The 24,959-nt window shown below is 45.6% G+C and overlaps 2 protein-coding genes across 33 annotated transcripts in view; one reads left to right on the top strand and one right to left on the bottom strand.

The window, feature by feature from the left end:
* Positions 1-7,721, top strand: part of Galnt11 (polypeptide N-acetylgalactosaminyltransferase 11) — a 33,511-nt gene extending 25,790 nt beyond the window's left edge. For 3 of the 4 annotated variants that reach the window (NM_199393.2, NM_001271319.1, XM_006235923.5), the window contains 4 exons: positions 3,874-4,092; positions 5,263-5,367; positions 6,822-6,959; positions 7,049-7,721. In NM_199393.2, coding sequence (NP_955425.2) covers positions 3,874-4,092; positions 5,263-5,367; positions 6,822-6,959; positions 7,049-7,180 — 594 coding nt within the window. In that variant the 3' untranslated portion in view covers positions 7,181-7,721. Of the gene's footprint in view, positions 1-3,873; positions 4,093-5,262; positions 5,368-6,821; positions 6,960-7,048 lie in introns of those variants that run through there. The other variant, XM_063285940.1, reaches the window with a different exon arrangement.
* Positions 1-24,959, bottom strand: part of Kmt2c (lysine methyltransferase 2C) — a 402,268-nt gene that overhangs the window by 176,781 nt on the left and 200,528 nt on the right. For 22 of the 29 annotated variants that reach the window (XM_039108963.2, XM_063286806.1, XM_039108964.2 and 19 more), the window contains 8 exons: positions 22,500-23,616; positions 21,573-21,709; positions 20,003-20,145; positions 19,574-19,742; positions 15,032-15,148; positions 14,720-14,793; positions 14,439-14,547; positions 10,568-12,581 (listed from right to left, as the gene is read on the bottom strand). The exons of 1 other annotated variant lie outside the window; for it this stretch is intronic. In XM_039108963.2, coding sequence (XP_038964891.1) covers positions 12,489-12,581; positions 14,439-14,547; positions 14,720-14,793; positions 15,032-15,148; positions 19,574-19,742; positions 20,003-20,145; positions 21,573-21,709; positions 22,500-23,616 — 1,959 coding nt within the window. In that variant the 3' untranslated portion in view covers positions 10,568-12,488. Of the gene's footprint in view, positions 1-10,567; positions 12,582-14,438; positions 14,548-14,719; positions 14,794-15,031; positions 15,149-19,573; positions 19,743-20,002; positions 20,146-21,572; positions 21,710-22,499; positions 23,617-24,959 lie in introns of those variants that run through there. 6 more of the 29 variants (XM_039108969.2, XM_063286803.1, XM_063286798.1 and 3 more) reach the window with 1 other exon arrangement.

Below are 24,959 nucleotides of genomic sequence, written 5' to 3'. Positions count from 1 at the left end.
CAGTGGGCACTCACTCCAGGGTCAGTTCATTGGATGGCTCCCTTTTCACTGATGCCCTTTACCCAGGCAGTCATGTGAGGGCTGCTTGCTGAGTGTAGTAGTGTGAGATGAGTGCTGAGCTGCACTGTTTTCCCCGAGCACATGCACGCAACACTGGACAGCGTCCTCTCAAATTGACCTGAGGCTTGGAAATGTTAAAATCAACTCTCAAGTGAAAGATTAAAAAAAAAAAAAAAAAGGTCACTTCCGGTCTCCATCTGTTCCCTGAGCTGAGGCTGTCCCACAGTACTTGGGACCCAAAACCTGCCTGCAGAGAGCTGGTCTCCCAGGAGCACTAAGATCACAGGCTCACAGGCCCACAGGAGGGGCAAGCTCCAGTCATAGCCAGCAAGACCAGCTAGCACCAGAGATAACCAGATGGTGAGAGGCAAGCGCAAGAACCTAAGAAACAGAAACCAAGACTACTTGGCATCCTCAGAGCCCAGTTCTCCCACCACAGCAAATACTAGATATCCCAACACACCTGAAAAGCAAGATTTGTTTTTTTTTTTTTTTAAAGATTTATTTATTTATTATATATAAGTACACTGTAGCTGTCTTCAGATACACCAGAAGAGGGCATCAGATCTCTTTACAGATGGTTGTGAGCCACCATGTGGTTGCTGGGAATTGAACTCATGACCTCTGGAAGAGCAGTCGGGTGCTCTTAACCGCTGAGCCATCTCTCCAGCCCAAGATTTGGGTTTAAAGTCACATCTCATGATGATGATAGAGGACTTTAAGAAGGACATAAATAAGTCCCTTAAAGAAATACAGGACAACACAGGTAGCCAAGTAGAAGCTCTTAAAGAGGAAACACAAAAATCCCTTAAAGAATTACAGGAAAACAGAACCAAACAGGTGAGGGAATTGAACAAAACCAGGATCTAAAAATGGGAATAGAAATAATAAAGAAAGCACAAAGGGAGACAACCCTGGAGATAGAAAACCTAGGGAAGAGATCAGGAGTCATAGATAAAAGCATCACCAACAGAATACAAGAGATAGAAGAATCTCGGGGGCAGAAGATACACCATAGAAAACATCGTCACAACAGTCAAAGATAATGTAAAATCAAAAAGCTCCTAACTCAAAACATACAGGAAATCCAGGACACAAAGAGAAGATCAAACCTAAGGATAATAGGTATAGAAGAGAGTGAAGATTCCCAACTTAAAAGGCCAGTAAATATCTTCAACAAAATCATAGAAGAAAACTTTCCTAACCTAAAAAAAGAGATGCCCATAAACATACAAGAAGCCTACAGAACTCCAAATAGATTAGACCAGAAAAGAAAGTCCTCCTGTCATAATAGTCAAAACACCAAATGCACAAAACGAAGAAAGAATATTAAAAGCAGTAAGGGAAAAAGTTCAAGTAACATATAAAGGCAGACCTATCAGAATTACACCAGACTTCTCAACAGTTAGAAAGATCCTGGGCAGATGACATACAGACCCTAAGAGAACACAACTGCCAGCCCAGGTTACTGTATCCAGCAAAACTCTCAATTAACATAGAGGGAGAAACCAAGATATTCTATGACAAAACCAAATTACACAATATCTTTCCACAAATCCAGCCCTGCAAAGGATAATAGATGGAAAACTCCAACACAAGGAGGGAAACTACACCCTAGAAAAAGCAAGAAAGTAATCTTTTTGCAACAAACCCAAAAGAAGATAGTCACACAAACAGAATTCCACCTCTTAACAAAAATAACAGGAAACAACAATCACTATTCCTTAGTATCTCTTATCATCAATGGACTCAATTCCTCAATAAAAAGACAGAGTAACAGACTGGATACGTAAAGAGGACCCAACATTTTGCTGCATACAGGAAACACACCTCAGTGACGTAGGCAGACCCTACCTGAGAGTAAAAGTCTGGGAAAAAAAATTTCCAAGCAAATGGTCTCAAGAAACAAGCTGGAGTAGCCATTCTAATAGCAAATAAAATTGACTTTCAACCAAAAGTTATCAAAAAAGACAAGGAAGGACACTTCATACTTGTCAAAGGAAATTGAAGGAAAGGCCATCCAGAGACTGCTCCACCTAGGGATCTATCCCATACACAGTTGCCAAACCCAGTCACTATTGCCAAGAAGTACTTGCTGACAGCCTGCTATGGATGTCTCCTGAGAAGCTCTGCCAGAGCCCTAATGATACAGATGAGGATGCTGGCAGCTAACCATTGGACTGAGCATGGGGACCCCAATGGAGGAGTTAAGAGAAAGGACCAAAGGAGCTTGAAGGGATTTGCAACCATAGGAAGATCAACCAACCAGATACCACCAGAACTCCCAAGGACTAAACCACCAACCAATGAGTGCACATGGAGGGGTCCTTGGCTCAGCCACATGTTACTCAGCACCACGGGAGGTCCTGTGAAGGCTCCTTTCCCAATGTAGGAGAGTGTCAGGGTGTTGAGGTGGGAGTGGGTAGGAGGGAGTGGGAAGCAGGGGGAGCGGGGAGGTAAGGGGTATGGAAGAGGGGGAAAGGGGATAATATTTGAAATGTAAATACATAAAATATCCAAGAAAAATAAGAAAAGGAAGTATCAGTACTTGGTAGCACACACCTCCAATGCCAGCAGGGACAGATGATGTAAGGTCAGCCTCGTCTGCAGAGTGCGTTCTAGGTCAGCAGGGATACACAGTGAGACCCTGCTTTAAAAACAAAAACCACTAGACGCTTGTAAGTGGGCCACCATGGGGAAGTGTCTCAGTATTGAGAAGAATTGCATAGCCATAGACAGTTGCTTTTCAAATAACTAGTACATGTTTTGAAAGTCTTAGGTGTGTAAAAAGATCATTCAGAGAGGACACACAGCCAGACATGCACCTCACTGCTGTGTCTTCTCTGTCATGGCGACTAACATGGCAGAGTCGCTGAGTTGTGAGCCAGGCACACTGCCCTGTAGTGCGGTCCCAGACTGCGGAGGCTGAGGCCAGCCTGAGCTGCATAGCATGTTTTTTGCACCGTCTCAAAACTACAAATACTGTTAGCTACTCCATATTTAATACAAGAATAACTGCAATTACTTGTAATAGGAATTTAAAAATATTCCTTCTGTTTCAACTACATTTTTGCACGAGGTTGTATTTTAAACAGCGAGATGGCTCAGTGAATAAAGTGCCTTGCTGTCTAAGTCCTGAGTCCTACCTGAGGGTGGAGAGAATGGACCATGGGATTGTACCCACTGCTCAAGGCACGCATCCTTACCACCACAAAAAACAGCCTCAGCAGCAGGGTAACAGTTTCTGTATTGTATTGAAACTCATTGTTTCTGTCAATTAAAAACATTAAAACTGGGGTTGGGGATTTAGCTCAGTGGTAGAAGGCCCTGGGTTCGGTCCCCAGCTCTGGAAAAAAAAAACATTAAAACTAGGTTGAGTGTTTTTGTTGTTTGCTTTTGTTGGTGGTGATGTTTTTGAGAGCTAGACTGAATTGCAGCTCCCTAAGGAGCCTCGGCTAATTTTGAACTCAGAGATCTGCCTACCTTTGCCTCTCTAGTGCTGAGATTAAAGGTGTGTGTCACCATGCCTGGCTCAGTTTTAGTTAACAAGGTCAGTAACCCTAGCTAAGAGTCCTGGATCAGCACATGTTAGGTTAGAGGATTAGAAGCTAGAGTTTGAGAGTCTTTCATCTGACACATGGTCTGCTGACTTAGGCGTTCTCTCGTTTGTCTCTGTGAAATGGAGTATACTGAGCTCATGTTCGTTAGTCACAGGCATGTGGACAGTCCCATTGATATTTTTTGACATTAAGAAAACTTAGAACTGTTTTCCTCACAGAATGTATTCCAGCAAATGTCTTTTTTTAAACTTAGGAGCAGTATTTTTCCTTAAGACCTGATTTGAAGACCAAAAGCTTTGGGAATATCAGCGAGCGTGTTGAATTGAGGAAGAAACTGGGCTGTCAGTCGTTCAAGTGGTATTTGGATAATGTTTACCCTGAGATGCAGGTGTCTGGTCCGAAGGCCAGACTGCAGCAGCCCGTGTTCATCAACAGAGGACCGAAGCGCCCCAGAGTCCTGCTGCGTGGAAGGGTGAGGTGGCAGTCCTGAGGGCTCACTGGGACGGGTGGAGCAGGAAGTTTGAGGTGCTGTGATGATAGAAATCTAACTGTTTTCTTTTGGGGACTTCCCTCTACTCGGGTAGAGAAGCTTAGAAATCTTAAATGTGTTTGCTGCTCAGGACCCTTACTTACCTATACTTACTGCCTTGGAGGGACTGGGACCTTTTGTAGGTTATGTCACCTTCCAAGAGCAGATGCAAACATGGACACAGGCGGTATGAAACCTGAAAGGACCCTCACAGAGATAAACAGGACTGCAGCAGCTGCTCCTGTTGAGATTCAGCTCTGAGAACCAGCCTCAGACAGAGTGAAGGTGACAGTTAATGGGTGTACGATTTCACCCCACACCCTGGTACTCCTGAGGTTAGCAGAAGGCACACTGGACCCTTTTCAGGCACATAGGCCTTAGGGGTCTGCCCTGAAGTTACATTGTTCTAAGTAATTCCTAACACTGGCCTTTGGGGGCTGGGGAGATGGCTCAGTTGATGAAGCACTTTGCAGCTCAGTGTGGGGATCTGAGGTTTGGATCCTTAGAATCCACGTAGACACTGGGAGGCGTGGTGGCCCACTTGTAATTTCAGAGCTCTGGGTCTGGGAGATCCTGCACCTCAGTGAACAAGGGGGAAGTCTTGTGCAAGCATGCACACTCAAAAGTATGCCCACCCACATCTGTACAGACACTACACACACAGGCAGAAAACTGCTGTAATTATCCTCCTCTTTAACTTCCTCAGGGCATATCTCTCAACTTTTATATTTCAGGAGAATTGAGTCTAGTACTTTTCTCCTTGTCTATAAAGCCTTAGACAATGATCTAGGTGTTTACTGGGTGTTCTTAAGTAAAGGCAGATATTTTGAGCCCATACAGTTGTTATCCCTTCCAGTATAGATCTTTCCAGATCAGCATATATATAGGGTTTTGTTGTGTAGCCAGGCTCTCTGCATATTCATGATCTGCCTCAGCTTCATGACTGCTTGAATGACAGGCCCAAGTCACCATGCCCGGTTTTATTTTGTCATCTTCATCTTGGGTTGTGGGTGCTTTCTTGGGACTTTGGACAGCACTTCCCTCCCACTCTGCACACTCCCCCAAGCACCAGAGTCCGCATGAGAGCCTCAAGAGCTCGGTCTTCTTTTGCAGCTCTACCACTTGCAGACCAACAAATGCCTGGTGGCCCAGGGCCGCTCCAGCCAGAAAGGAGGCCTGGTGCTGCTTAAGGCCTGTGACTACGGAGACCCAACTCAGGTGGGTTACATGTCCCAGTGCAGTCACCCAGGGGAAGGAAGCACTTTCCTGAAGTTTTAGGTTGCGAATGAACTTTCGTAGCATTGACAATGACTGCTTTGTCTTCTCTCCTTTGGTCATTGCTTCTCAGCTGTTCTGACTGTTGTGTTTTTACTATGGTGTGGGGAGTGCTGCTCCTCCTCAAACCTTAATGTCCTCCAGAGAGGAACCAGATTTTCCTGGCCAGTTTTTTGACTCTTTAGGGGACGGCACAACAGAATTTTGGCTCATTTCATCCACTTAATTTCAGTTAGTTTGTCTTTTTAGTATTAAAATGTAAGCAGATAGTTTATTTTGGGTTTGTTACTGTTCGGCTGACAGAATAACTTAATAGCGATTTAGACTGGAGGCTCTGTCAGGACTGGCCTGTGACAGCCGGTCCAGTTTAGGATTAGCATTGGGATCACAGGAATAGAAAACAACACTTAGCCTTTTGATAAATAGAATGTATACCTGGACATTTCTAGAATATATTGCTTACGAAGAACTAGTACATGCATGTACATACATGGAGGTCAGAGGACAAATCGCAGCAGTCAGTTTTGGGATCTTCTGAGGACAGGATTGGAACTGAGGTCCTCGGGCTTGGCAGCAGGCACCTTCCCCACTGAGCCATCTCACAGGTTTTAAGTGTACTTTGTTGCACCCATGGATACTGTAGCTCCTTAATAACCAAAGCATAATAAACAGCGCAGTTCTTTGGTTGAACTGGTTTCAAGTGGCCAGTGCAGGGCCTGAAGAAGACTGGATGTTCTAGCACCTGCTGGAGAGCGTCTCACCAAAAATATTTAACCCTGTTTGAGGCTGGAGCCTGAAACCAAGGTCATCTGCATTTACACCCCAGGTTAACCCTGCTTCAGGGTGAGCCAGGTGAAATCCGGCATCTACAGACCCTGCTACCTGACCTTAGGGTGTGGTGCTCTGCAGAAGGGCTGGGCTGGGGCAGTCTGTCGCATCCTTATGGCTTTACAGGTTTGTGAACTAAGACGGGAAACAGTATACCATGATGTGACCACTTCACCTCAGGGAAGTCAGTGCCACGGCCTGGCTACCTTTGGGGTAATACTGTGTGCTGAGAAGAGCTAAGAGGAGCCGGCAGCTTTGTTTTGGGCTCTGATCATGGTTGACGTTTATTCATGTGATGTCACGATGGAGGCCACAGCAAAGAGGGCAATCGTGGTGGGAGCAAATGCCTGTTCAAGAGAGAAAGGGAGGAGGGCACTCCCCAGTGACCAGGAGACAGAAGGCCTCCCTCACCTCCCAGTTTGACTGTTTCAGATGGTTGAGGTGGTGCTGGACCAGTGTCTGCTTGTGGAGACGACATGGACCGCACCGAAGCCTCATCTGTGCAGACCTTCACTCCAGTCCCTAAAGCAGTGTGTTTTATAAAATCACATTTCTGCTTTCGTTACTAGGTCTGGATTTACAACGAAGAGCATGAATTGATCTTAAACAACCTCCTTTGCCTCGACATGTCAGAAACCCGCTCGTCAGACCCTCCTCGACTCATGAAGTGCCACGGGTCAGGAGGGTCGCAGCAGTGGACCTTTGGGGTGAGGAGTCCTGATGTGTCTGCGTTGTCCCTGCATGCTGCAAGGATGTTTGTTTTACAGAAAAGTAAGGCTTCCTCTTGCCTTTTCAGAAGAACAATCGGCTGTACCAAGTGTCGGTTGGGCAGTGCCTGAGAGTTGTGGACCAGATGGATCAGAAGGGCTACGTCGGCATGGCGATCTGTGATGGCTCCTCTTCCCAACAGTGGCGCCTAGAAGGCTAAAGGTGGGCGGGCCCTGGCTGGGGGCAACTAATTCACCTGGTTTTGTCACGCCTGCCATAAGTCAAGGTGCTTTGTAAAAGATGTTGTTGACTGCAAAAGGCAAGAACCTGCTGCAGGGCAGCCATCTCAGGGTCTTCACTGGAATTGGTTAATTTCCGGGCTGCTGTTAAGGGATTCTTATTTATCCAGGGAAGACAGAAAATAACTGTAAAGAGTTGGTCTACCTAGGATAAACCCAGGAAGTAGGTGTTTCTGTTCATATTCATGTTTCTCTTGTTCTCCCTTGGAGATGGAATGGTTTCTGTCTTAACAGGAACTTGTCACAATTTCCTTTCGTAGAGGACTTCATAAGAGATTTTTTTTCTACTTTTATCATGTTTAATGTTCCAAATAGATTTTAAAAACTGGTTGAGTGCATATTACTTTTAGCTTCAGAAGATAACATGTATATTTAAGAGGCATCTAACTATTATAAATTATTTTGATGACTTACTAGGCTGTCTACATTAAATAAAGGATCTCTTTGATCATTTAACAAGGATGTTTGCCTCGTCCATCCTCTGTCTTGCTTTGGGGCTAGCCTGTGGTCTGGATGACTTGCGAGTATAGCAGGAGATACTTCAGGATTCAGCCGACGGCAAGACTTTAGCAGTTGCAGTTAAACTTCAGGAAGCCGCAGCTCCTTAGCTTGACCTGAGTGAAATTGGATAAATCAGTTTGCCTGAGAAACTCTTTTAAAACTGCTAAGTGGAAGGATCTTAGGAGAAAAATCGCCCTGTTGTAGACCCAGCAAGAGCAGTGAGTACACTGAGTATCTGTCACATTACTGAGTAAAGGGTGGGTTCCTTTAGAAGACTACACTGGATAGCATTGCACGAGCAGCTGCAGCTCCTGTAGGAGGCTCCACCTGAAAAGGAAGGTGGGCAGGCGCTACACTGGTGCAGTGTGGAGCTGCGTTTCATGTGGAGAGTGGATTTCAGCAGGGAGTGAGTGCTACCAGAGACAGACAGAAATAATCCTAAACATTTCTCTAGCTAACAACTTCCAAACACATGCTGCCAGAACTAGCAACATCAGCAGGCACAAGCGTCTACAATTAAAGTGAGGCGTCTCTGCACACCCTTTAAAGCCCGATAGGCAGCAGGCGTACTGACACCTTGATAGTACGCAGTATCGCACAGTTGACCTGGTTGGGAAACACTCCACTCAACACCAGCACACACGTTCTTCTCAGGTATGTCTGTGTCAGGTAAACTACAAACCAAGGTAGCAAAAAACAACCAAGGTAGCATAAAACCTCTAGATAGTTTGAAACCGATATACTCCCACTCATGAGTAGAAGACTAAATGAAAAAGGCGGCCGACATAGCATCAGAGTGGTGAGCAGCCCACAGATGCTGCTGAGTGGGGGCAGGGCAGAGCAGAGCCCTGGAGAGGTGGGCAGGTCCTAAAACCCACACTATTCCTTGCTGGTCAGTCAAGGGGCTCAGAGACTGTCCACGCAGAGGGCTGCTGTCCACAGCAGCCTTTATTCATTATCCAAAGTGGAAGAAAGTGGCAAGAACAGATTGGCTGGATAGGATAGCTCAACCAAACTATGGAGAGCTGCCTGGAGAATGAAGACAGACAGACAGACAGGAAGAGCCACATGGAACCCTGTCTTGTCACCAAGGCCCTTAGCCGGTGTCTTAGTCAGGGTTTCTATTCCTGCACAAACATCATGACCAAGAAGCAAGTTGAGGAGGAAAGGGTCTATTCAGCTTACACATTCACATTGCTGCTCATCACCAAAGGAAGTCAGGACTGGACCTCAAGCAGGGCAGGAAGCAGGAGCTGATGCAGAGGCCATGGAGGGATGTTTCTTACTGGCCTGCCTCCCCTGGCTTGCTCAGCTTGCTCTCTTACAGAACCCAGGACCACCAGCCCTGGGACGGCACTACCCACAATGGGCTGGGTCCTCCCCCCCTTGATCACTAGTTGAGAAAATGCCTTACAGCTGGGTCTCATGGAGGCATTTCCTCAGGGGAGGCTCCTTTCACTGATAACTCCAGCTGTGTCAAGCTGACACACAGAACCAGCCAGTACAGCATCTGTTGATGTCCTCAGTATGCAGCAAAAACTTTTAGTCTGTCAGAGAGGGGGAGGTCCATCCCAGGAAAGCACAGGTTAGAGACACATTTAAAGGAACAGTGGCCAGCACTCACTCAGTATAAGGAACTTAGAGTGAACCAAAGTAAAACAAACTAACGATGTTTTCAGTAGAGACAGATGCTGGGCCCATTGTGCCCTAGTACCTTTGCACCCAGTACAAGGTACCAAGTGGAGCTGATGCTGTGGACCAGCCTGGGCCAGCATGGAGCTGCAGTCTTAGTCTGCTCCTGTTTTCACACTTAGGAGTCACTGTGGGGGTCAAAGCTGGAACTCGGGTGGGCTATGGAGGACACCAATGCTGCCCAGTGGACAGATGCTGGCACTGTACAGTCTTCTGCAGTCTCCTGGACACATCCTCTCCCATGCCCTCACTACCCCTGGGACAGTGTTTAAGTGATTAGTGTAATGGGGAAGACTTCCTTTCCCTTTCTGGCCTTGATAGGCAGTGAGGAGCCAGCATTGCTGTGCTAAAACAAAGGCATTTTCTTCCCTCAGCATCTGACGGTGAACGTGTGTTTGGAGGCAGAAAGGACATATAGCATCAGGCAGCCCTGAAACCCACCAGATTAAGGGGCTTCTGGGGATCCTTCTGTGTAGCTGTTGGCTGTCCTGGAACTTACTCTGTAAATCAGGGCTGGCCTTGAACTGAGAGCTCCACCTGCCTCTACCTCCCAAGTGCTGGGATTAAAGGAACTTTGATTCTTAAGAGCTTCCTCCTTCACTCCTGAGAGATGGTCTTGTTTACGTTTATGTAGCCCAGGATAGCCTCACACTCACACTAGCTTCACAGGATTCGAGCTGTGTGCACAATGCCTGCCTCTTAGCAGTTGTGTTCTTCAGTCTGACAGACCTCTACCACAGAGGAGAACTGGAAGCGGCTCGAGGGAGGGAAATGAAACAAAGCCGAAAGCGGTCTAGGTGGCGCAGCCGCACAGCCGTTGTCCTGGCTCCTCGCAGACAGATGAAGGGGAGGCGGCCACTTATGCTTGGGCAGCACAGGGAGACGTCACCTCAGACACACCAGTAAACAGACACAAGCAAATGCGCAAGAATGACCTTCGTTCTGCTGTGTTGCATCCCTAGCACAAGTTCTCCTCCATATTTGACTGAGGGAAGGGAGCCCACAGCCAGGGAGCACGGCTGGATCTACATCCAAACTCTAGCAATTCTGACGGACCAGGCAGGGCCAAACCCCGGGCATGACCACAGCGCACAGAGAGCACAGCGCACGTTCCATAGATGTAAAATACTTTATTTGTAAATGGTGATCTTCTAAATCTGTGTCCACAAATTCCAAAACCCATAACACTCTGTATACTTCAAAAAATTCAATTTTTGCCAACATTAGATACTATTTTACAGAACAGAAAACAACAAAACTCGGCAGGACAAATACTGGTAGGATGTCAGAGTATTGTACAAGAGAAGAAAAATATTCAAGAAACAAATTTCATACAGCTATTTATCAAGAGAAAAATATATACAATTGATTTATTCTGTAAGATAAAAATACATCATGCCATATACATTACAAGCTGAGAGCTGAGCCACTGATGTGTACCCGAAGCTCACAGTCCACTCGAATTGTGCACACAAACTCCATTTTATACTTAGCCTGTGAAGTGTCAGTACCAGAATTTTAAGTACAAAATAAAAAGCTAACCTGGTTCAAATGCTGATTAAGTTTCTACAAGCAAACACAAAACAGTGTGTTTTTTATTAAAGAAATGTAAACAAACAAGTTCATACAAACACATTTTAAAATTACATCTTCGAAAAACCCCATTGCCAGAGTCCTGCAGCTGGAGCGTAATCACATCTCACTCTCTCCATCTCTCTTTTTTTTATTTTTCAAATTTTTATGTTAAATAGAAGGCTAAGGAGTTGGTTAGGTCCCTGCTACATGACTCTATGTTTACATGATTCTGTGAGGTTGGAAACAAATTTCTAATCAAAACTACTTTTGCTGAAGAAAAAATTCAGCCTCCATTTGGGTTTGTGTTTAAGCCGTTATTCACAGTTATCACAAATTTGTAAGCACAAAAAACCTGACTGAAGAAGTAGGGATGCAACAATATAAATGGAGCATTAGTCTGATCATCAACAGCTATAAACAATATAGTATGAAACAATATAGTATGAAACGTTAGTCTGAATGGCCAGCAGCCATAAAAGCTGGAGCTGTAGCACACGCCCTGCTGTCAGAAGTTAGTTAGGTGTAGAAAACAAGCACTAAGAGACAGTGTCCAAAAAGCCCAGGCGTACTGGGGCACAATTTTGGTTATTACATAATTATAATGGCATATTTAAGAACACAAAATTATATTGTAACATCCCTACCACGGTTATAAGCACCCGAGCTGCTGCAGCGCCTGGTAGCATTTGGTCAATAACTATTTTTATACTGTTTTTCTCAAAATATTTACATATTTGTACAAAGTAACAGGGTTTGTTAGTTCTGCAGGTAACAGCAGCAGCTTGGCTTTCTTCTAACTTTTATTTAAAAATAGCTTCATTCACTTATTCAATAATAAATACAAAAAGTTTCTCTTATTTTACAGAAATCAAAAACTACAATAAACTGACTCATGGAATCAAGTATTCAAATGTATTTAGTGCAAGTTATTATCCCTTAGCTCTATCCCTAAGGAAGTCTTCTCAGTACATTCCTTGATCAGTGGTGTCCACTTTTAGTTAAACTGAGGGCCTGCCCCTGTCAGTAAGGCGTGGCCAGCACTCTGGACAGCCCCCTTCGCTGGTGATTTCAGTCTTACATTCATAGGAAGGCCCCCACCCTGGGGCAGGGCAGCCACCGGCTCTTTGCCCCAGTATAAGTTTCTCCTTAGTGAGACTAACAAAACAAAACAAAACAAAACCCACCCACAAGGAAACAAAAGGAAGGAAAGAAAAAGGGAAAGGGAAAAAAGAAAAAAAAGTGCTGGACCATTCTGTGAGTCTGCTGACCCCAGCGCACAGTGGGGCAGCCTCGCCGGCTCCTCTGCGCTTCCTTCAGACAAGGGCTGGGGAAGCAGAGCTCCAGAAGCTGTTTTTCAAAAAGTCAGAAAACAAAAATATCTTTCTGTCTGCAAAATCCAATGAAGTGTTGAGTCGCCTCTTCCTAGGGACGAGCCACCCGGTGAGATAGCAAGGAATGCATTCAGTTCATCCACTTCCGGCAGTTCACCGCTCCACAGTGACATGGGATCTTGTGCTGGTCATCTTCAAAGTCAAACTTGTAGTCATAGCAGAGCTGCCATGGCAAAGACACGCTGTGAGGCAGGGAAGTGCCCGCTCCACCTCTAGCAGTTCAGACCCAGTAAGCTAACCCATACAAGCCAAAGCAAGATGGGCTTTGTTTGGTCCCATGGAACCTTGGGGAGGTGGGGTATCCCCAGAGGAAGTGGAACTAGAGATACAGACTTTAACAGGAAGTAGTTTTGTGGGAAGGTGACCTGGATGTGCTGAGTTTCTGACTTCTCAGTGTTCTCTCCACCACTTTGGGTGAGATGAGGACCAATACTCCCTTCAAACCATAGATGGCTCCCTGGTTTGGACAGAGGTGAACTGGACCCTGCCAACATCATGGCTCTCCCCTTCTCTTTCTTTTCCTCACCAGACAGAAGCCTCTGAAGAAGCTGCCTCTACTCAAAGGTGCTATAGCTAACTAGAATTTGTCACCATGGAGAGGTGTAACACCGCAAATGTACCATAAAATGACTGGGGCTGTGTCCAAATCCCCATCATTGCTTTTATGACCAACCTCTGTACCTGGCCTAAGACCTTTGTGACTGTAACAGTTTACCACATTAATGTTTACCTCCACCAATCCCAAACCTATCTTTAGTCAGCATCTAAAACCTACTGACATCTCATGCCTCGCCAATAAGTGCACAGACCAAGAACATTCTTGGGTCCTGTGATGGCAAAAGTCACCCCATCCTTTCCACAGTGGAGCACGATGGATCCAGCTCAGGGCATTCTGAATCTGCGCCTCAACTGTGGCCACTCATCCTTGGCTCGGGGTAAGCTCGTGTTTCCCTTAGAGAAAAAGCTGTTTTGGATCAACATTCAAAGGCTGTAGAATTCTTTCTCAAATTCCAGCCAACCAATCAGCTTGACTCCCACCACGTAAGTGTTACAGCTAGAGCCCATGAAGCCAAGGGAGGGGAACAGTAAGTCTCTTGGGTCTTTCCTAACTCAAACATCAGCCACGACCTGGAAGACTGCACAGGAAGGAACAGATGGTGCCTGTTGTGGAGCAGCCGCACTGGGAAAGGAAGGCAGTGCCTTCTGCCAGGTTTTGCTGAGTAATGGTGGCAACACCAGAGGATGTGTACAAGATGCCACACACAGGACAGTTACTAGGCTGCTCTGCAGGGGCTGTCCCGGAGCAGTGATCCTTAACCCAGTCACAGAAGTATGTCCCTAATTTTAAAGGCAAGTGCTACAGAGAGCAAGTAAATAGATGTGACCTCACACTCTGCCTACAGGAGACTGGGGCTTCATCACAGTGAACACACCCAGGCCTCCTGACACCACAGTCCTCCCAAGAGCTTTGCACTGGACACTAACTGCAGAGCACTAAATCCAAGGTGCTGATGCCATGCAGGAAAGGCGGAGCGGGGACATGTAAATAGGACAATGAAGGAATATAATCACAGGGAGAGCTAGACCAGCGTCCTCTCATCCTACACGGAACAGTTTAAAGAGAAAAACACGCACATAATATACATGATGTGAAATTTTCTAAGTGTGCACGTGAGCAGGCAGGAACATATGGCTTCCAAAACTTCTGCCTATAGTCCTTGCATTAATATATCACATCCCTGTGATTGCCAGAGAACAGTGGCAGGCACCATCTTGAAAGGGGCTCGTCAGACTGTCCAGACTAAGGGACAAAGAAAGGAGGATCCTAAGCCACGTGGTTCTTTACACTGGGTTTCACAGTTTCATGGACTACCACAAGGAAGAAGCTGGCATCTGAATACTTGAAACATTAACCAATGGCAAAGCGGAGGATAAGTCTCTAAGAGTGATGTGACGGAAGCTGCAGGGCCAGGGACTGTTACACCCTTGTCCAACAGCAGCGAGCCCTTCCACCACTTACCTCTTCTCCTTTCTGGATCCTCCTGTTGGAGCTGATGATAATCTTGTGTCCTCTCTCAAAGGTCACAACTTCAGCCACACAGTTAGGGGCACAGGAGTGGTTGATGTACCTGCAAGACACAGCAGAAAACTCTGTCAACACAGTGAAGCGCCTCCCCACAGTGGAGACTAAGACGCTTTCTATGGATGTTAACAAAGCAAGAACAAAGCCCCACTGCCCAGCCACAGTGAGAACACTCCTGCGCTGGCAAAGCCCTGTGCGCCATGGTCCTCCTGCCTCACCTTGCAGGCCCTCCTGTGAGTGTGGCATCAATCACGTGGTCATTGTCCATGCGGAACATGTACACACCTCGGTTCTAAAGAGAAGGCAGTAGTCGTCAGTGTGATCTGAACCTCCCTCCTCTCACACTCAGGCTGTGCTGGAAGCCCTGCTCACACTCCTGCAGACCCCACCAGACACAGCCGATGCATTCGTGACGTGTCAGAGTGACCATCACATAAGGCATCTGTAAACTAGGGGCAGGAGTCTGTAGTTACATATGGGCCAGGAACACCCACTGCAGACAGATGACAGTTACGGAAGACTCTGAGTACCTGAGACTCATAAAGCTTCTCTTTCCGGTTTGCAACTTCATTTCGAATAATCGTTCCAATGTACTCGATGACCATGGTGTGTTTTTCAATGTCTCTAGCAGCATACAGGCCCAGTCCCTAAGGGGAAAGAGAAAGAAAACATTTCAATATACTTGACATACCTTTATCCTCTTCATCAAAATGCACTGCCCTTGGAGTCTTATGAAAAGCCATATTTAAAGTTTAGTTAAAAAAATCTAAGAGCACCAACTTTAGCACCATTATATTGTTCCTGTGTCCTTTTCTACACTGTCCTCAGGCCTGCTGGATTGCGATGACAGTGTGAGAGGGTTGACTGTGAATGACTGCCCTCCCAGGAAGGTAACTTGGAATGCCCTTCTCTCCTCTCTGCCCCACCTTTCACTCTGGAAAGACCACAGGAAGTACCTCACCTCATGAGGCTTCTCAACAGCAGTTAGCCCCGCCACCAGTACAGCAAGCCAAGCAAACAGTAGTTGACAAGCTGCCAACTCACAACATCCTACACAGCAACACCAAACAGATTAAGGCAATCTCTACACATGCTGCTGTGGTCCGGCTGGCTGCACTGTCCACTACGCTTGCTGAATTACTACCATCGAGCAGGTATGTTAGTGCCTTCTGTATGAGGTCAGCCCCAAGGAAGCCCATACAGTAAACATTCAATACCACAAGAAGAAGGACTATAAGGAGTTATGCTACTACAAAGTTGTGTTTCAGATTCGAATGAGGCTCCTAGAAATAACAGAATACAGTGAATAGAAAACATTACTTTGTTCTAGTGTCAGGAAAGGTGGAAACAATCCAGTTTTTGGAGTTTTTCCCAATAAAAAAAATTCTGAGGTGAGTAGAGAAATGTAAAGGCCCATAGCCCAATGCCGACCACTAGTGAGCTGTTGGGGATCGATTCCAGGGCTTCCATATGCTGAGTAAAACTCCCAGCTCTTTTTAAATGTTTTGGAGTAAGAGCTCACTGAACTTGTGATCCTTCTGCCTCAGCCTCCCGAAAGGCTGGGATGACAAGAAACCTGCGCTGGCTGACAGACTGAAGCGTTATTAGGCAGCTGGCACTGTCTACACCGGTGCCTGGTAAGGCTTGTACTACCTTAGAGGTGCAGTGAACAAAGCTGAGGGGAAATAGCACACTTAAAAGGTAAACAAACACAACGTTCACGGATAACTGCATTTCACACCCTAGTTTAGGTTTGTGCTTTAATTCTGACCAGGGGAGAAACTATGGAGAAAAAGAGGACTACAATCAAGTCCTCATGGAGTCTGCCAGAGGCTCTTCACGGGAGCACATTGTAAGGAGCTGTTGGCAAGTCAACGACGCCAGCCATGTCACTGACTTCAGTTTGCGTGGTTCCAGGTGTGGCTCTGAAGTGAACAAACCAGAACTTGTGTGAAGTGAGTGTGAGTGCAACATCAGTATCATCTGGGTCAGCATAAGTGAGTGTAAGTTCACATCAGTGTCCTCTGGGTCATAAGCAAGCACTCCAAACTGAGAACCTACGGTGTGGTAATAGCAGTGGCTGCAAGATTAAGGTTAGCAAAGTATATTGTATGCTAAATAGCATTACAATTATTGGCTATACAAGGAAAGAAGGTAAAAAAATTAAAGTCTTTTTATAGATAAAATACCAGAAGAGTACAACCTAAGTGTGCATACAGAAATGATATAAACTTGTATGCGTGTCTATAAAAACAAACAGACAGACAGACAAACAAACAAGCCAAAAAAAGCTTTGCAAGAAAAAAGATACTGGAGTTCTGGTGGGCATGTTTCATACTGGAAAACGCCTAACCCTGCAAGCTAGCACAAACCGAAAAGCGGACAAAGGTCATAAAACATTTAATTCTCAGAAAGGCCAGTCCAAAGGCCAGGCATGAGAAGACACCAGACGTCAGAAGCTGAGGTGTCAGAGGCTGGAGAGATGGTCTGTGGTTAAAATGCTTCTTTCTGCTCAAGGGGAACTGAATCCAGTCAGTTCCCAGCATCCACATAGCAGCTTACAACAGCCTTTAACTCCAGCTCCAGGGACCCAGTGCCCTCTTTTGGGCTCTGGACGTGCATTCTCACAGCAAGCGTACTCACATGAGGGCACAAATAACAACGAGAATATATTCTTTTAGAGAGTGTATACCTGCTAAGCTGACAAAATGTAAAAAGGTGAGAACACTTACTACACAAGAGAAAACCAGAATAGAGTCACAGACTGCATGAGGAAACCAGGGCCATTTGGGAAAATACGTTATTAAAAGAAAAAGTAAATATAGTTTTAGATAGAAGCTTTACTTTCTGGATTGTACTCCAGAAAACTGAAACTATCAGTACACAAGAATATTTATATGCGAGACTGACGGCACAGTGTTTGTGGTGAGAGAGACACAGTGACTGTGCAATGGTGCAATCAACTGAGAATGTGCAGGGAAACCCAGTTAACATAGAGAGCTCTGTGTCAGTGGACAAAAGAGAGTGCAGATACTTGTAAATGTGTAAATGTGTCCATTCGTGTGTTCCTAACATATAAGCACTAAGCACTACCACTACCACAGCCACTGCAGAAGTGAGCAGAGACAGGAATGGTGAGAAAGGACAGGACAGAAAGCCGGAACTCTCAACGATGGCTCCGGAGTATGAGTGAAGATGGTGCTTGCTGTGAAAGTCCCACAGCCTGGGGGCAGTCACCGACTCAGCAAGGAGAGCGCTCTCCTGGACCTGCTGCCTTCCGACCCATGCATGTTGTGTGCATGTATGTGCATGTGTGCATTGTGTGCATGAATGTGCAGTAACAAGGAAATTAAAAGTGACTGAGGTATAAGTTGAAGACACAGTCAAGAGTGGGAACAAGCACAGAACGAGCAATGTCTAACATCCAAAATGCAAGTGAGGAGAGAAGCAACTGGAAGCAGCAGAGACAGGGCATTAACATGTCCACAGAATCTGACAGAGGGTCACAACCGAGAAAAATGGCTGTGAAACAAAATGGTCAAGAGTGAAGAGCTCACAGCTGGTTGTTAAAATGTCTAAGAAAGATCAGCAGGTAAAAAGTAGAAGGCATTTCAGAAGAGCAAAACAAGGAAACCAAAATCAGAAGTAGGATAGGAAGCAAGGCGGCGGCAGCTCCCATCAGGTCAAGGTACTGGCTGAACCCCTCCAGAGCTGGGTCTGTCAGTCTCAGAACTCACTGCTGAGACTTACACATATAGTCAGTTGTTTAAAAAAAAATCCTGCTCCCGGGAATGTCGTCTCTGAGACTATTTATAAATAAATGCCTTGTCCACAAGCCTTGGCTCATTGCACACCTAGCTGTTGTAACTTACTTAACCGATTCAAACTAGTCTATGTCTACAGTTACCTCTCCTTCAGTCCCAATCCGCTTCTTCCTCGGTGTTTCCCCCCAGGGTCTCACTCAAATCTCTCCATGCATCTCCTTTTATTCGATCACTGTTTGCCAGAATCCACTCCCTTCCTGCCATCCCACCAACTATTTCCTGCCTCAGCTCATTGGCCATCAGCTTGTTTATTGACAGCTGATGCTTAGCCTAAAGGTCACAGTGCTCCAGACTAAAAGGATTCAGCAAGAGAGAAGGTGGTAAAGACAGCCTTATGCTAGGCACATTTGCAAAGTGTCTAAGAACAAGAAGATTCTTAAAACTAGTGCTTGCAATAAACTTGAAAGAGCTCTCTACTGAACATAGAAACTGGTTTCCAGGAAGAGGCTGGAACTCGGAGAACGATGAGGAGAAGTAACAGCATTTTGTGGCGGGGTGGATCTGGGAATACTGAGATCGGCTTAGGCACAGATAGGCACACAGTTTGGGGACTGCAGAATTTGACAAAGTAGGAGCTTTGCAGTTCCACTCTGTGTTACACATCAACAATGAGACCACAACCGAAGACTACGGATTCAATGTTAAGATACTCTGTCAGTGGGCAGCCCTACTCCTGGTACTGTCTACAAGGAATGTGCAATGTTTCACAAAAAGCCAGTGCTACAAAGATATAGCTTCCAAATCCGCAATGTCACATGAATCCATCCAGTGTCGCTGAAGACACAGCACCCTGATCTGACCTGCCTGACTCCGCCTTCCAGTGCTGGCCTCCATTTACTTTTCCCGTGTGCTGGTGAGCATTCTCCTGAGCTGTTCAAAACTCAGTGCATGCAGAATCCAGTGCAACCTGTTTCTCCACAGCCTCGAACAAGATATAAAGATGTGGATTCACAAGGCCTACTTTCTACTTGACGTCCAGCACCAAGTTCTACGGCTACAAGCCCGAGTCCTCATGTTAAAAGCCGACAAGGTGGAACACAGCTCTCACAGCGTGAGTCTAGGGTTGGGATTAGCTCAGTGGTAAAGCACTTGCTAAGACATACAAGATGCTAAGTTCAAATCACAGTTCCACAAAAACAAACACACACACACAAACAAGCAAGCAGATTCTATCTCTACCCGCAATGTGCGGCAGCTCTTCCTCCTGGGCATCCGCTGCTTGAGACCTAACTCTGCTTCATTCCTTACCTGGATCCGAGACCGGGCCAGATACACATTAGATTTCCATTCAGTCTTCATTCTGCGGTACTGTGATGACTTGGAGTGGACAAACTGCTTACTGTACGGTGCGTTCAGCTCTCCAGTGACTGTGCTCTGAAACGACTTTGAAGTGCTGGTGCTATTCAAGGTGTGAGGCCTACAGAGGACGATGTACCAACAGGACAATAAAAGGACAACTGAAGACACCTCTGAATAATGTGAACGCTACGCCAATTAAAAGTCTTACTGACAGACACAGAAAGCTGCCTAGCAGAGACACAGAGCATCTTCTGAGGTTGTCAGGCACATACACAGCCAGAGACAGCAGGGTTTGTAAGCAGCAGACAAATCAAGCACAAACCCCACTACGGTGCCTGGAAGCCCTGGACTGTACTATGTGAAGATGAAGTAAGATACCTTAACACAAACCTCTTCACATGGGCGCTCATTTTAGGTTCCGCACGGGCACAGCCTGTGGGGTTAACGGCAAGAGGAAGTTCCATGAGAGGATTGCGGCCATACCGGAAGGTGTAGTTTTCACATGCCTCAACCCCAGGTAGCTATAAAAGAAGAAAAATACACAAAAGGGTAACTGATCTGGCCAAGGATATAATCTTCAGCCAGGCCCAGGGTGAAAACACTTTAGATAGGGTTTGTATGTTTTTCCCTTAGTCAATGACCTATTTAATAATGAGGCTACAATCCTATCTATTTGAATGATGTACAAATCCAATCTCAAACAAGACTTGGTAAGCCACGTTTTCTTGAGAAGACTAACTACCGGACCATCAGCCAAAGCCCTCCTGCATCAGGCCAACTGATGTTTCAGTTTACAGACAGGAAGCAATGGTCACAGTGAACATTCTGACATGTCTGTCTGGATGTTTAGAACGCAGAGCAGGGGAGGACATGTTTGGTTTAGTTTCTCTTCTCACTTCTGTCCAATGTGATCATGACACAAGGCTGTCACTCACTGTTCTAGCAGTTTTGGTGGTAAATTCAGGTCTACTTGGAAGTAATTAATATGTTCAAAGTTTCCTTTATATTTATTTTAAATTTCCACTTATCCCTGTATATGTCTATGCAGAGAAAGGATGAGTGCCGAGTGCCATGGTGAGCCTGGAGGTCGGGATGAGCTGCGGTTGGCTCTTTACCTCTACCATCCTGGACCGAGGCTGTCAGGCTGTGGCCATGCCTTTGCACGCTGAGCCGCCTCACCAGCTTGGTCTTTTCTACAATGTTGTTTTTTTTTTTTTTCTTATTTTCCTTTTTCTTTTTTTGTAGTTTGGAGAATCCCACCTAGCCCTCAAGCTTTTGAGGCCAGCACTGCACCACTGAACTAGAGTCTTTTTTTTTTTTTTTCTTTTCTTTTTTTCGGAGCTGGGGACCGAACCCAGGGCCTTGTGCTCGCTAGGCAAGCGCTCTACCACTGAGCTAAATCCCCAACCCCTGAACTAGAGTCTTAACACTCTTCTTTCTTTTTTAAAATTCTGAGACAGGGTCTCAGTAGGTTGCCCAGAGTGATCTTCAACTTACACATCCACTTCAGCATCCTAAGTGTCTCAGACGTCAGGCCCTCATCTCCAGGCCTGGCTCTAGAACACAGTTCTAGTGACATACACCTCCTGTCGTTACACTTGACAAACACATTGACACCTCCATTCAGAGAAGACACCAGTCAGTGCTGCTGCGTTCTACTGCTCTTTGGGACCACCCACCCCCAGGACAAGGGCAAGAGAATGTTAAGAAAAGTTAAGGAAAGGGGGGCAAAATCTGCAACAGGACTTCTGCTGGCCAAAGGTCTCCTGACCCGCATGGATCAACAGGACAGATGACAGGAGCTGCTCTGAGAAACTTGATACTGAGCTCACCAACTGACCACCCACACTCCAGTTCTGTGTCCTGGAGAGCAGGAAGGTTTCCGTCAGCACCACTGTGAATGCTGGATTAGAAAACAAGCCCAGGCTTAGACATGACCAGGACTTACTGACTCAGCTATCCGTGCCACCGCAGAGACAGTCAGGCCAAACAGGTCTTCTCCTTTCAAATACGCGGGGAAAAGCTGCAGCATTTCCGACTTTTTTCTTACACATGCCACAGGCTCCAAAATTTTATCCCAAACATCTATATATGAACAAAAAAATAATTTTTAGGAGGAATTTCCTTTTAGTTAAACAAAAAGTACTGGACACAGTACAAAAACCAAGAGAGGATGAAGAAGAGTCACTCATAAAGACCGATTAGTTTTCAAATAAAAATCTGGGCAGCAACGTAACAAACATGTCTGTCAAATGGCAGCAACTTATTTCAAAGATTCGATGCTATCTGGAGGAAAATAATGCCACCGTAAGGACAACCAGTGAACATGAAAGGCGATAGTGAATTCAGTTGGATATGGAACAAAGAAAATACACTATTAAACAGGAATTATTCAATTAGCAATGGCTACAGATGGGCACGCCCTCAGATGAGAAAAAAAACAGAACGGGGAGTTTTTTAGAAATACCTTTAGACAGCTCCAGTTCTTAAAAACTGAAAACATTTAAAAAAGCTCTTTAGTACTTTCTGCATCAATAAAAATGATGATAAAAGTGCCCAGTAGTACAAAAGTTTGTAATTCCCAGCTTTAAATCTGAAGCTGAGATAAGACAAAATCATAACAATGCCTTAGATATGGTCCCTGCTTTCTGGCTCTGACCTTGAGAGGGGTCCAAGGCCCCACCTCTCCTGCTCAAGCCTGTATAACTGCAGATCAAATGAGGTGCGAGCTAACACAGCACCCAAACAGTGTGCTAACACAAAGAGGCTTAAGATTGACCTGCCCTGACAAGTAAAGGACCTTCATGAAACCATCACAGACAAACAGACACTGCCATGGACCACCCACTGGCCTGACAGCAGCATACAATCCTACCTTTAGGTGATGAATCACTTAAGACCAGGTCCTCATGGCCTTGCTCTACAATCCTGATGACAAACACGGGCCGCCCGTCTTTCTCCTCAATGGAACACAGGTACCGGCATCGACGGTTGGCGTAGCGAGTACTCCAGTATAACCGGCTGGCCTCATAGCCCACGGGGAAGAGCGCTTTCGAAGAGTGGAATGCTTGCATCTGTTGTGGAAGCAGCTGACCAATGGCATGGAAGATGAGGCTCCCAACACGAAAGGTATGGTCCCGCTCTCCCCGTTGCACAATACTAGCAATTTGCCGTACCTCATCTCGTTGCACATAGACCCTCCTGAAGACTGCAAAGTAACTCAATTCTTGCTCATGGATTCCCTTTGGTTTGTGCATGGGGCAAAGCATTGTTTTGTCTTTAAAAAACATGCATTGTGCTTTAGTGGCGCAAGTAAAATGATAAATATTGGTACATCGAAATCTGTGACATCCACTGGTGGCACCTGTCTTATGACAGAAGACACATTTCATTTGTAGACCTCTCCTCAGCGCTAGCTCCACATTTATTAAGGCACCAGCCTGTGTCTCATAGACCTCTGTGGACCACAGAGCACAATTCAAGTGGACCCAGAGGTCCAGGTCCAGGTTGAGCAGCCTTGCTGGCCCATCTGTTAGCCCATCACCTTCTTCGTGACAAAAGCAACACTTGCGATAGTCTTTGGGGACAGGGTCAGGTTTAAGGGAAGTGCCCAATTTCTTTAGAAATTCATCTATCTCATCCTCACAGGGCGGTTTAAAGGTCCCCTTGGGGATGACAATATGAATGCTCCATTTCTTCCACTTCATCCCTCTCCACTTTTTATTCAGTGGTCTACAATCCTCCAGCCCGACAGGCACCGTCCTCAGCCGAGGCTTTAATTTGACTGTCACCTTGAGCTCGTCAGGCTTGGACTCTACTTTGGCGGCTTCAAAGGCTGGAGGGAAGGTTATAGGAGGTGATGCAGGAGGGGAGACTTTCTCCTGGAACTGAGGGAGACAGTGTACATCCAAGGTGGAGATGTTGTTGCTATACTGGTGAAATGCTTTGGAAGGCTCCTTCATAGGGGACTGTGGCAGTGACGGAAGGGGTTCCTGGGCAACAAGAAGAAACCATGAGAAAAGGAGGGAACCCCATGCCCATAAAGCAAGTCTTCTGATGGTGAGAAGTTGAACGGTCTAGGACTTAAGGGGCAGGCACAGATGAGTACATTTTCAGACACAGCAAGCTGACCTTAACACCGAGGATAATTCTTTAGGAGTAGTGGAAGGTGTTAAGGGTGAAGGGGAACAGGCCTCCAAGCCTGTCCTAGTCACAGTCTGGAGACTATTTTCTTCAACTTTCTTGGGAGAACCCCCCGACCCCCGCTGCTCCCCTAGATCAATGATTTCAGGAGATCAAATTCAATTTGTACAACCGATCAATGTATTCACATTTTTAAGACCATGGTAGCATCAGCCACAAAGGGTTCTGTACTCATTAGATTTTTGTCTGTTAGTCTTAGGCTTCATCAATTGCCATGAGAAACCGAGAAGAAGGGAGTGCCCTGACAGACAGTGAGGGAGTCACCTGAACACAGCCTCTCAGCTAGGAGAAAAAAATACTAGCCCCTCTCAGCTATGTGACAGACTGTCATGTCTCTGCTCATATCCTCATCCTGAAAGGTGGCTCAGGGTTAAATCCAGGGTGGGCCACCCCACGTATCACTACATGATGAAAACCCATTCCCACTCTCTAAGAATACGTTTTAATTAAAAGCCTAAATTTGTTTGACAATTTGAATGTTATTATACCAGGGACTTATACATGTTAAAAAAGTAGTTTCTTTTGAGAAAGGCATATAAATGAAATCACATTAACGAAACCATATTGAAGCAGTGACTGGCAGCTTTATTTTTCATTCAAAACACATCATTAAAAATGTATCATTTGAACAACTACTTTGTTAAATATACTTAATCTGTACAAATCATACAGAGTAGCTGGACATGCGTAACGACGATTTCTCTTACAATTAAGGAATACACAGGATTACCTTTTTTACAAACCTTCCCAACTGTTCGATAAAACAAAAATATTAATATTCAGTGGGCTGTTTGTAATTAGTATAATGTATGATCCTAATACCAATGCTCTATTTAATTCTACACTCTTAAAATGTAGTTGAGCTAGGGGCTGGAGGTGGCTCAGCAGTTAAGAGCACTGGCTGCTCTTCCAGGGGACCAGAGCTCAGTTCCCAGCATTCATGTGGTGGCTTATAACTAGCTGTTACTTTAGCTCCAAGGGATCGAATGCCCTTTTTTGGTCTCAAGAGGCACTTATACACAGGACATACACACACATTCATACTACTCATATATACGTGTAAATAAAACTAAATCTAAGAAAAATGTTTAAAAAGTGTTTTAAATGTAATAACTATTGATCCGTATGTGGC

The sequence above is a fragment of the Rattus norvegicus genome, chromosome 4 (assembly GCF_036323735.1).
Source record: "Rattus norvegicus strain BN/NHsdMcwi chromosome 4, GRCr8, whole genome shotgun sequence".
In the NCBI taxonomy this organism is placed as follows: Eukaryota; Metazoa; Chordata; class Mammalia; order Rodentia; family Muridae; genus Rattus; species Rattus norvegicus.
This window is presented reverse-complemented; position numbering and strand designations above follow the sequence as displayed.